The sequence below is a fragment of the Lucilia cuprina genome, chromosome 6, assembly GCF_022045245.1.
Source record: "Lucilia cuprina isolate Lc7/37 chromosome 6, ASM2204524v1, whole genome shotgun sequence".
Lineage (NCBI taxonomy): Eukaryota > Metazoa > Arthropoda > Insecta > Diptera > Calliphoridae > Lucilia > Lucilia cuprina.
The window spans coordinates 20,256,707-20,269,818 of NC_060954.1; the positions used below are offsets into that span (position 1 = coordinate 20,256,707).

General features: G+C 26.8%; 1 protein-coding gene across 1 annotated transcript in view; it reads right to left on the minus strand.

Moving 5' to 3' along the window:
• Nucleotides 1-13,112, minus strand: part of LOC124420503 — a 61,317-nt gene that overhangs the window by 17,633 nt on the left and 30,572 nt on the right. The window contains exon 3 of the mRNA XM_046953471.1: nt 7,134-7,318. Coding sequence (XP_046809427.1) covers nt 7,134-7,318 — 185 coding nt within the window. The remainder of the gene's footprint in view (nt 1-7,133; nt 7,319-13,112) is intronic.

Genomic DNA, 13,112 nt, shown 5'->3' on the forward strand with positions numbered 1-13,112 from the left:
ATTGTTGAAGTGTTTTATATTGATTTCTGTTCGAATTGGCATTAACTAAACAAAGCCTTTGCTAAACGATGGTCATAAATAAAAATTGCACTTATTTAAAAGTTTGTTTGTTTTTTATTATTAATAATAAAAAAACCCAGTTAATACCTTTTGGTTTTAAAGTACTTCATGTTGTGAAACGTAATTTATGACTAAATATATTTATTTCAACAAATTGCAATGTGTATTTGAGTTTAAAATATGACAGTGTCATCCGCTAGTTTTATTTTTTAGTTCATAATAAAAAACAGTACAACTCGACAAATGTGGTAATGTAAAGGAGTTAAATGTTCCTGAAAATAAGTTTTTTAATTTTATATTAACGAAAGATAAGTTAAATGTAAAAAAAAAAATAATTTGTTAATATTCTGTTTAAAGAAATTCCAGTGTCCTTTGGGAGCAAAGTTATAAATGTAAAATGTTTAAATAATAAGCACATTCCTTTAAATCTTGCCTTTATATGAGTATTTTCGGGTTCAAGTTAAAAAGTGTATTTGTACGTATATTCCTAAAAGTATGTGAAGTTTTTGAAAAATTATTGTGAATGTTTTTATGTCTATGTAGTGGTATGAGTTTATATATATATGTATGTGTATTGTATGACCTTTTTATTTCGTTGATGGCAAAAACAATTTTATGTTTCTAATAAATTAAATTTTCAAACGTACACACATACATAGTCACAGTTTATGATCACGAATGAATGTTTTTTTGTTTTGTTCATTTCAATTTTAGTTGTATGTAGATTTGTCATTTCAGAGTTTTTAACATTTAATGGAATTATTTATTCTGCATTTACAATATCCTGTAAATGTATTCGAATTTTTTGCATAGATTTTTCATTTTTAAATAATTTACAAACGTACACTCGTATAAATGAATATACATAAATGAATAAACTGCAAATGATAAAAAATGTGAACGTGTTCTTCAAAACAAGGCCGCAAATAAAAAAAAAATGGTAGAAATTTCAATTTGCATATTTTCGTGTATTTTGACAAATTGTAGAAATTGCCAAACTCATATAAAATATCAGAGTTGTACATTTATGTTAAGTTTTTATACAAATGTAATCTAAAAAACTTTAAAAGACTTAAGCTATTATTGCCTATGACTAGTTTCTATCCATTTATGATTTTCACTCACTTTCCAAACTAATGAAAATGTTTACTGTGTTGCAACACAGATTAAAACTATAAAATTCCTGAAATACTTTTAATATTTAGTATTAAGTAAAACTTTATTCTTAGTGGGATAAAGAAAAAAAAACTCCTGCAACAAAAGCTTTATTATGTTAATTAGACTTGTTTGCTTTGTTAGTCATGAAAGGAACTTTAAGAGTTTTCTTTTGTTTAAATTTCACTTTGAAAGTGTAAATAGAATAGGGAAAGAAAATGAAGTAGACATATTAAAGTAATAAATACCTAACATTACATTAAGAATTATAATATTAAGAAATTAGTTTTTGTATAAGACAGTAGTTTTTGAAAATATATTATTCTTTTGAAATCAAATAAGAATACACATACGTCTGCCCGTTCTATTAAATTTGCCTAAAATCAGATTTTAAATATTAAAAAGATCATTAAATCACTTATACATTGGACTTTTAACTTATCATTTGAACACAGCGATGACATTGGAGGTAAGAACTAACCACTCTTGCTTACACATAAATACTTAAATAAGCCATTTCAAATAGCTGTTAGTTTTATACATAAAGAAAACCGCCATAGAATACGAACTTGGATATCGTGTTTGTTGGTCCGCAGTCGTTCTTTTGCCGTCAATATTTGTAGAGTTAGAAGGCTCTGATAGAAAGACTCTTACATGTTAGTAAGTGACTGATATGATGAATTAAAATTCAACAAAAAAATGTTTTTAAAAGTATATTCCTATTTAGTAAATTAGAGACAATCTTCTGAAATAACCTCCCTTTCTCGTTAAATGACACTCCTACTCAGCCTAAGTACATTGAATCCAGTAGCAACAAAATCCAGTAACCACGTCACCCATGTTGTCATACATTATTTGTAAATACATTAAGAAAATATGTATGTATGAGTACAAAGTGCAGTTGCAAACGCTTATAGCATCATTTCTGTTTACTTTCCTAATCCCTTTCTAAATCATAATAAGAAAATATGTTTTTCTTTAATAACATTTCTTGTTGGAAAAATGAATAAGAAAGTATATGAAATAAAAATATGTCAACATGTTTCATGTAGTTTATTTAAAACCTCGTATTTATACAAAACACACACCTACACATTTATAGCAAAAGGATAAGAAAAAAAAAAACAAGTTACACACTTACACTATTACAAACACATTTTTATGTACATATTCATTCAACTACTTTTCTGCGAAAACAAAAAATGGATAAGAAAAAGAAATGTGTATTTTTCACTTAAATGTTGCTTTGTACAGACACATGTGCAATTGTTTGAATGCAGTTGTGTACAGGACGACACACTACTTCCATTTGCATTTCTTCTTTTCCTTTATTCCCTTTCACTTACTTTTTTTCTGTCTAATGCTCATAAATTTTCTAACAATATTTTTTTCAGAAATACTATTTCCACTACTGCTAACAAGAACAAATGCAGGGAAGAGGGAAAGGACATGAAAATAAAAACTTTTTAGTGTCAATATTACACTACTACTATAATGATAGTTTGTATATGTGTGTTTGGTAGCAAGTGCATGAGTGCAAGAGGGTTTTTTGTTTTGGAAACAATTTCAATTCACACATCAAAATAATTTTATACCGCTGTAACGTTTGTTTGGATCATTGTACTAATGTGGAACTGAAAAAAAATATATATATATATATATTCTAGATCCTGATATGTGTCTTTGTGGTAAGTGAATGAAGGATAAAATGATATAAAATATACCTGCTAATTCTTTTTTATCATCCTGATGTAAGCATAAATGCATGCATAAATTCATACATACATTTATACATATAAACGTAAGACTGAATTACTGCTGTGTTCTCTCTGAGCAATAATGTTTGTCTGTCCTTTTGCGGAAGTATTTTATTTGAATAAGCAAGCATACATATACAATGTCTGAACTCTAAATGTACCCAGCGAACATTTCTAAAGAAGGCTTAGATCTAAAGTAAATCGATTCTTAAAAACTTAACATTTCATATTTGGAATTTAATAATATTTTGATGAAGTTGACCCAATTATGGATCGATTAATGGATTTAGTATTTCTTGTTCCTTTTCATACTACAGTCTGATTCAGTAACATAAGTGTGGGTAGGTGATGGAAAAAAAGCTTTTATACGTAAATATCATTCACTGTTAATTGTCAACTCACAATAAAGTGTTGTATTAAAATTGTTGCATACAACAACAACATTTAGAATTGAGGATAATGAAACAGTTTTTTTTTGTTATTATTCAATTTACTTATTTAAATTTCCATTGATATTATCTCGGATAGTAGTCGTTTAATTGAAATTTGACATTGACTTAAATTGATTGGCAAATTGAAATATATTTAGCAAATATTTAATAGTCAATTAAAGAAAGAAAATTACTTAATTTAAAATCAATCTAAAGTCTTTTTATTTTTACTTATACAATCTTACAAAAATTTATTAACATGTAATCAAAAAACAAAAAGTCAAATTAAATTATATAAATAAGAATCCAAAGACATATTTACTACTCCTTTTTAGTTTTAAATAATTTATTATCATCAATTGAAGCATGGAGCCGAATAAGGGCGTATAAACCATTTGGGAAATTTTACAGGAGACGATAAAAACATCATAAAACTTTAAAATCGGCATTTTTTCCTACATATATGCATAAATATAACTCACATCTATCCCTGTGCTAAAACTCAGTAAAAAATTCGAGTCACAACTTGCCAAAATTAATACTTGAAATTTTGCTAAAATGGAATAAGGGCATATATCTATGTATTTTAGTTGAAAGTATATATAAATAAATGAAGCCTGGAGCAGTTAAATTTTTCTATATATTTAAAAAATTGTTTGCTATAAGCGGTTTTCAGATTTTTTTGGTATATTAATCAATCAATTATAGTAATATGCATATAAAAATAGTATAATAACAATAGCATAGTAAAAATTGTACTTAGAAAAATTTTTCTTAGAAAAATCTTTAAATCGCACCTTGTTGCGTTATTGTCAAAATCAGCGAACCACATTAGTATGTTAGTTCATTATCAAATTGGATAGGACCTCTTTAACTAAAATAATCCTAAAATAACAAGATATAATAATTTTTTTAAAATATAACTATAGTTATGGATATACGCCCTTCTTCTTGTCCACACTTTCGTACTTAAATAATTCATTCAATAATAATCTTTTTTGCAATATAATTAAAAAATTAATAAATTTGAAATGTTTTCCAACCATTCTGCAAATTTGGTGCAATTAGAATTAAAATTTATACGATTTTTTACAGAAAAATACATTAAATTGCTAATATTTTTTACCCAAAAAAATAAATAGTATTTAAAAATCGTGCTTTTAAAACTATCTATATTAGCGAAAAATTTATATTTTTCAATTTATTTTTTTTATGAATAGATGTAAAAAGGTTAGTTTAATATAATTATGCGAAAAAACGCGATTTTGAAAAGGTGGTCTTTACGCCCTTATTCGCATCCATGCTTCAATTGACTTTCATCATAAAATATTTTAAAGCAATTTTGTTATTTAAATTTTCCTTATATTTATTCATTAATGGCGTTTATTTTGTTATACATACTTAGTTCATTTATTTATTTTACATCAAAAAATTTATAAGTTTTCGTTTTAATTAAAACAATCAACAGCATCAAGGACAAGTTGCAAGAAAGATGAAGGGCAAATAAAAAAAAACTACTCAAATTAATTATGTGTATTTTATATTAATGAAATTAATTTTAATTTCACAGTTGTGAAAAAATGTCACTTCACAAACACTTAAATGCATTTAAAACATAGAGTTTTCTTATAGGTTTAGTCGCAAAATCTTTAAATACATATTTGTGTTTCTACATCTTCCTAAATCATGTTACTGGAGTAGGGATAGGTTTATGCCGCTGATGTTAGTGGCACATCATGGGTCGAACATTTACCTTAAAATATTATATTCAACTTAAGCTGTTCGTAAGCATCTTAATTTCTGACTAATGCTAGTGATCATTAGCGAGAATACATTATCACATAGCCAAATTACTTTTCACCTATAAGGTTATGCTATGAAAGCTAAATTCGAAATATGGGTGAGAGAGTCCCACAAAGCTTCTTGATACATCCTCCTTTAAGACTTTTTTTGATATTATTAAAAATATATTAGATATGATGTAATATTTCGTTTATATTACGAAACATATTTTCGTATATATTAGGCATTGATTATTTTCAGTGTAGTCATTACATAAAGATTATTTTTAATTACTATTAAACTTTGTTATCCAAATTCCACTGAAATCTATTTTTCTCAAGGTCTAATGTATGTATAATTTTATTTATAAAAAGATGCAATTCATATACATACATTATATTGGGTATATATATATATACCAATGCTATCGTCATTGCAAGTTGAAATTAATAAAATTATATAGAAATAAAACGGAATTTAATTTATGCCAAAAGTTTGCAATAGTTCACCCTCATTACGTGGCACGAATGATGTTGAAGCAACATATATACATAGAGTTTTAAGATAAAATTAAAAAAAATGTGGGCAACAAGCATAGTAGAAATTAAAAAAAAAACGGAAATAAAAAATAAAGAAAAATTTAATATTTTTAGTTTAATTTTAAAAACTACAAGATAAAATATAAAACTAAACTATTTGAGGATACTGAGTATAAGGCAGAAGAAGTTCTGGGAGGTTTAAGAAGTAAGAAAACAAAACTTAACTAATTGTGCAATATAATCCAAAACCATGATTAACAATAAATTGAATAAAAAATACTTTTAATAAAAGAGGAATCTTAAATGGAAAAAAAATTCTGTAAGAAAAATACAGAAATGATGGGAGCATATTTTTTTCGAGAAAAATTGCAGCAAATAAATAAATGTTTTACACAAATATTTGATAGACATTAAAAGTTTTTATTGCATTAAAAGAAAATGAAAAAAATGAACAGGAAAGTATTTTTTCTTAAACTTTTAATTAGTTAAATTAAACGAAATAAAAGTTTACTTAATAAGAGAGTGTAATAATAATTAGTTTCAATTGTATGTATACATGTAGCTAGTGAAAGAATTGAATCTAGGTAAATAATAAAGTAAGAAAATATTATCGTTAATTATGCTCATAGTCCAACTACACAGCAAAAGCTCGATAATGGCTACTATTTACCATCTGCATTACTTTTAAGTAGTTTTATAATGGCTTACATATAATCAGATACGTAAGAACATTGTGTTGCTTCGCAACCTAGGACGGTTTTTACACACATGGAAGGAAAATACCTTTTTATGTGAGTGACAATTGTTGGACGCACAAAAAAATAACTAAGTAGTGGTGTGTTAATTCCTTATTTGTAAGTACTTATTTAAATAGTGATTTGTAAGTGAATGTGGTAAGTAAAAATGATAATGTAGATGTTGTGAAAAGCGGCTATTTTAGTTGCTGATAATTTGGAAAAGGAAAGTCGATTTTATTTAATATAAATATAAATAAGCTATTTATGAAAGTATTTAAAGTATTTAAAATTTATTAAATTTATCATAAAATTAATATATTATTTTATTAATAATTTTTCTTAATTAAATTTTAATTAGGATTGCTGATGAAAGTTCATTTTGTATGAGTATAAAAGAGTACAAATATTTCTGCAGTCAATATAAAAACCATTAAGTTTTTAGTCATTATAAAAATTTAAATGTGTATGTATGTCAGTATGCACAAACATTGTGCAAGTATATTGAATTATGTATGTGTTGAAATCTTTTTGATAGAGTTAATGAAACTATTTATGTTTAAAAATTAATTAAATTAAAGAGCATTACATTGAATTTTGCTGTAAGTATGTATGTGTATTTTAAGTATGTATTGCAATGTATAGATATAGTATAAATGTAATTTAAGTACTTACCATTGGTGGATACGATAAATATCTGTCGCTATTCATATTATAGTATGAGCCATCTGGTGGTGGCGCTGGCGAAGGGGACGGAATATAAACTGCTTTATTAATTAACATTTGATCATCGCGTGCTCTATGATCCATTATATTTGCAGTATTATTATGACGTGGATGCGGCAATGTGCGAGCATTAACTAAAAAGAATAAAAGAAAATTTTGCAAATTAAACAAATTAAATTTAAAATAATATTAAATTTCATAAGATTTTAATAAATATTATTAAACAATCACAGACTACTGCAATAATTATAGAAAGTTTCCTACAACCACCTTCATTCAAAACAACCTCGGAACCAGAGGCTAACACTAGCAAACAGCTAGCACATCTTTAATTAAGTATATGGACTCATACATATTCACACTCACCGCTCTACAAAGATGACTGTGAAAACGGAAATGAAAATAATGTACTTTAAGTTATAAAAGTATGAGTGGCTGAGGACTAAATGAGTAGAGAGATTGTATGAGTGTGTCAGTGTTTTCAGTTATAAAATTGCTGCTATTTGCAATTGAGAATCGAAAGTAAATGCATTAATTATAAAACCGCATCGTTTTCCCTTTATTTTATTTTTATATTTCTTTTAAAACAATTTTATTTCCACCAGTTTTATATCCATTACATTTAATGATGGCGAAGACTTATTTATTAAGGGTGTATTTTTTTGTAATTTTTAGATTTTATTTAAATTGAAAAAAATTATAAATAAATCATTAGGAAAAGTGGCATAACTGAAAATAATAAATTAATAAAAAATGTTTAAAATCACTGCAGAATCAATTTCTATTACATGTATAGGAATTAATGAAGAAAAAGTTCCATATGTGGACCTTATAATAAAAATACAGGTTTACTTTTTTTTAACTATTTGTACAAATCAAAAATACTTAGTAAAATTATATCAACCAACCTAATGTATACAAAGCTAGCAGATCTAGTCTTAGAAAGAATAAAATTACTTTTAGAACGATTATACATCAACAACAGCAAGAACAAATGCAACAGCAAAATGTGTAAGCAAAATAAAAATAGAAGAAATGAACTTTAAGAAAAAATAAATATAATTATTTTCTTTGGCTCAACGGACGAGTTAATGAAATTTTAGTTTTTCTTTGAAAACACCCTTAGAAAGCAACAACGGCAAAGGCAACATCATCGTCATCAACAACATCATCATTGGAACATTGAACAATTCAACAAGCTAGAAAGCGATTGCTGGAACTCATTGAATGAATATCCTTGGCAACATTTAGAAATGTAGTCAACACACATATACAAACGATGCAATACAAATAAAAAAAACAAACAAACGAATGTTGGGAGTATATACAGTTACAATCACAAACATTTTTAACGAAATAATTCTTTGAAAATTTTGAATTCATAGAATTTGAATCTAATAGAATAGAGCAAAGCTGAATAGTTGTAGATGATGTTGTTGTCATTATACTTTTTGTTTTAAAATGCTATTGAATATAATTTCGAAAAATGAATGTAATTAAATGAAAGTAGGAGTGAAGAAAACTGAAACAACAATAAAATACATTTCATACACTTGCAAAATAAGGACAATCAAACTGAATTTTATATGCAAACGAACGGAACAGAACGGTTTTTTACAATGGCAACCCTAATCAAAGAAAAACACTCAAGTGCTACCGTTTTAATACGAGTATTATATTTAAGTATACTATACATTATTATTGCATTATCATAAGGCAGCAGCAGCAGTATACCCTATCAACCAAACCAGCTAACATAAATGAAACATCAGCAACTTGAACAATTATATAAATGACTGCGTTTCATTGAATTTGTATTGCAATTTATTTGCAACAATTTATACGTCTACGTCAGTAAGTATGGATGACTTTGTGTCTATTCGAAAGTGTTTTTTCATTCGAGTAACTTGTCTATATTATTTTTTGTAACCCAATATTCGATTGCCTTAAAAAGAAAAGTTCCAGCTAAAAAGCTTAAGGCCAGTGGTTATTTCACACATTACATAGCAACTTGTGGTTATTACCAACCACATTTTTTCAGTTATCTGTATTGGTAATTACTAGTGAAGAGTGAAGTAATTATGTTCTGTTATAGTACAATTGTCTAGGGCGTCTATTTGATACAGTAGGCTTGTGGTTTAAGCCCTTCCAGATTCTAATTATTTAAAATTTCTTTTTGTATAAAAAACGCTCGAAAAATCGCATTAACAGTAATTTTTTTTTTTAAAGAACAGAATCACGAATCATCTCGTCCATGTCTAATCAAACATGTGTCGAATAGTGCAATACCATAATAAAACTCCAATATTTTTTAAGTAATGAAACACATAACAAGACTATAGCGGCCTATGGTTATTTCTTTGAATCCAATTAAGCATTCTCCGATTACTATTAATTAGATTTCCCTGAAAACGCAATGAAGTTTTCTACCCAATATTTTCAAGTAAAAAAGCACAAAAAAAACACACCTAAGGTGGCCATGATTATTTCATCGAATCCTACTGAGTATTCTACGGTAACTATTAATTAGGTTTCCTTAAAAACGCAGTGAAGTTTCTCCCCCAATTTTTTCCCAATTAAAGAAGCACAAAACACGCCTACAGTGGCATATTAGTATTTCTTCGAATCTAACAAAGCATTCTCCGATAACTATTTATTGGGTTTCCCTGAAAACGCAATGAAGTGCTCCTTTCATTACATTGATTTTCCGTTTTTTACTTCATCTTAAATGACGGAAAAACATAAACTACATATTTAAAAATATAAATATAAAATTAATTTAGTGTGAAAAGGTTCTATTTTTCTAAAATGAAAAATGTAAATAAAGTGAAATAAATAGAAAATATAAAATGCTACTTCCTTTGTGGTTCTATACACAATATGTATTTAAAACTATGTGTGTGTGTCTTTTACTATTCATAAAACTGCCACAATTGTTTTATTTTATTCACAATTAAAATTTTTTTCTAAATAAAAAAAGGAAGAAAACCACAGAATCGTTTTGATATTTGCACACGATTTACTGTTCATGCGGCTCTTTGTAGATTGTTTTGTTCTGACACATTATTAATTTTAAAATTAATTTTTTAATAATATGTATATATATAAATGGATAATTTTTGCATCACACAATTCTGGTTTATAAAAAAAGCAAATAATTGAAAATATATTTATAATTGTTATTTTAAATCTATAAAAAATCTGTTAGCCAACTATTAATTTTAATATATACCTATGTTATTTATATGTTAATTTGTAGGCTATTCATTTTATGTTGGAATAAAATAGTCATAAAAAATTACCCTGTTTCCAGTGGGTTTTTTTGTGTATTTAAAAATTTATTAAATATTTCAAATTTGCTCAACATGCCCATATGCCATGCAATTATTTACCTTTCTACTGGTGTTTAAATTTCATATTGATTATAGTCCTTTTTTACGCTGTGGTTTCGTTATATATGTTTGTAGGGGTGTGTTGATGTTATAGTAATTGAGAATTTATATTATTTGCTATAGAGCTACAAAACTATAGATGTTATAAACAACAATAACAGCTAAAGGTGCTTCAGAGCCAGTAATAATGGCGCAGTGAAGTAAAGTTAAAAAACACAAACATCGGAAACGGAAATACTTGCTCAATGACATTTCCTTCCTCTATATATATGTATATACATACTCGGCTTCAATTTTTTTTCAAACATTTTGCTCACTTACATTTCAATAAAAATCTACTTATAATTGTTTTGCTTGTTTACAGTTTTTGTTGTCGTTGTTGGTTTTATTGCTTCAACGACAGTTTTACCTGTACTCAAGTGCATCTCATTCTATATATGTATGTATGTGTATATATACACACATATCTATACAAACTTTAGGAAACCAGTAGTTTACAAGGAATCCATGTACTCCTTTTGAAACAGGATTATTTCAAATGTCATACGTTATATTAAGGTAATTTTGTAATGAATTATTTTTTGCAATACTGAGAAAACTCAATCGTAAATTTAGTTTTGCTAAGGAATCATGTTGTAAAAGGATGTTTCGCTTTAATTTACCAGATCAGTGAGTGCAGTATCTTTTTCTTCTGTTCAGCACCTTACAATGTAAAGTCAGTTACATTAAAAGTTTAGATTTTGTAGCTGTTTTATATATGAGTTATAACACCTACGAGAAGTAGCCATTGATAGTTTTTATAATGGAGGAAATTCCATATTTGTAAGAGTCTTTCGAACTGCCGAATAGCTTTATTTAATTTTTACACAAACACACTAACAGCAACCATTTATTGTGTTATTGTATATTGAACTCGTACATATTTTAGTTTCTGTTATTTTTTTTTCCTATTCTTTTGTCACTTCAGGCATTGATGGCCAATTTTTTTCTGTTGTCGTCTTTTTTACTACTTCCGAGTCTTTAACTGCACAAAACTGCTTTAGCCACTCACTATTTTCGTGTCATTTCTGTGTGTAGTTTGTTTACCGATATTTTCGATTTATTTTCCGGTTTCTGTTTTTTGTTGGTGTTTGTCCATATTAAATTTTTCGGAGGAAAAACTGCAATTTTGATTAGTGTCAGTTGTGCGTCTGTATTTTATTGACTGCTTTTGGTTGATCTTTTTTTCAATTTACTTCAATTATCTGGCTGTTAATAATATTGCAATGAATTTTCTTTTATGGCCTTATAATATCTTATTTTAGTGTGAAAAATATAGCGTTAGATTTAATTTTTTTAAAACTAGATATTCTTTGGCATTTAAGATTTTGCCAAATTTATTTTATTATTGAAAAATTTTGTTTTAAATAGTCTTAAATATTTATGACTTAAGTAGGAACAACATGTTTATAAAATGTATTTATATGTATATAAATTTTGGCAAATTTGTTTTATTTTTATAAAATTTAATTTAAATAATCTTAAATATTTATGAATTAAGTAGGAACAACAAGTTTATAAAATGTATTTACATTTCTCAGATGTATACAAATGTCTTGTTGATTTATAATTTTCAGCAAAAGCATTCAATCATCATGTTAAATAATTAAACATGAAACACCTTCACAGAGAGAAATTCGCGGTTTGCAATAAACTTAAACATTCTAGTAGGATTTTAAAGCCATATCAAATTTAATACACTGAAAAATTATAGTAATCAGAACAGATTTTAAAGTTTACAAAAGATTTTTCAAAGCCCAATCATCGAGGCTCAAAATAATTAAATTTCAGTTTATTTGTATGATGATTCTTAAACTTTTACAATTACAGGATACTTCCTTATTTTAAGTTTAACTTATAAAAGTTATATGCTTGTTTTTATTTTACGGTGTAAGTAAAGGAACCCATAAGATGGTTGTAAAGCCAACCAACCAACGAAACCAAAAGTAACATGCAGCCAGGTATTGCCAGTGTTTAAGCAACAGCCATAACAGATAAAGGTATAAATTTGTAAATTTCTAAATAGAATGGAATAGAATATGTTTCACCACAAACGCAACATACACCAAGGTGTCGGAATGCAAAAGGGAATGTAGAAGAAAATATATCAAATGGTGAGGGAAAAATGGAAATAGAATTTTAACAGCAGGTGCTTGTAAACCACAGCAAATAACAGCAACATAGAAGACAGAAGACAGCGACAAATTGATGTTACAAACAAATTAAATTTCTTCTAGTTATTGTTGCTGTTGTTTTCATCTTCACCAACTACCATATCCATTTTCATTTCTTTGTTTGCATATGTATAAATGAAAGTAACATATACATACATGCCAAAAAGTGTAGACACATACATGTACATATAGTTTGGGTGGTATATTGTAACAAAATTACATTTTTATACCTGCCAACACTTTACTACCAATCAACTCGTTATTTGTAATAGAAACATCTAAATATGCGAAACATTAAATCTACATACTACTCACATGCTACT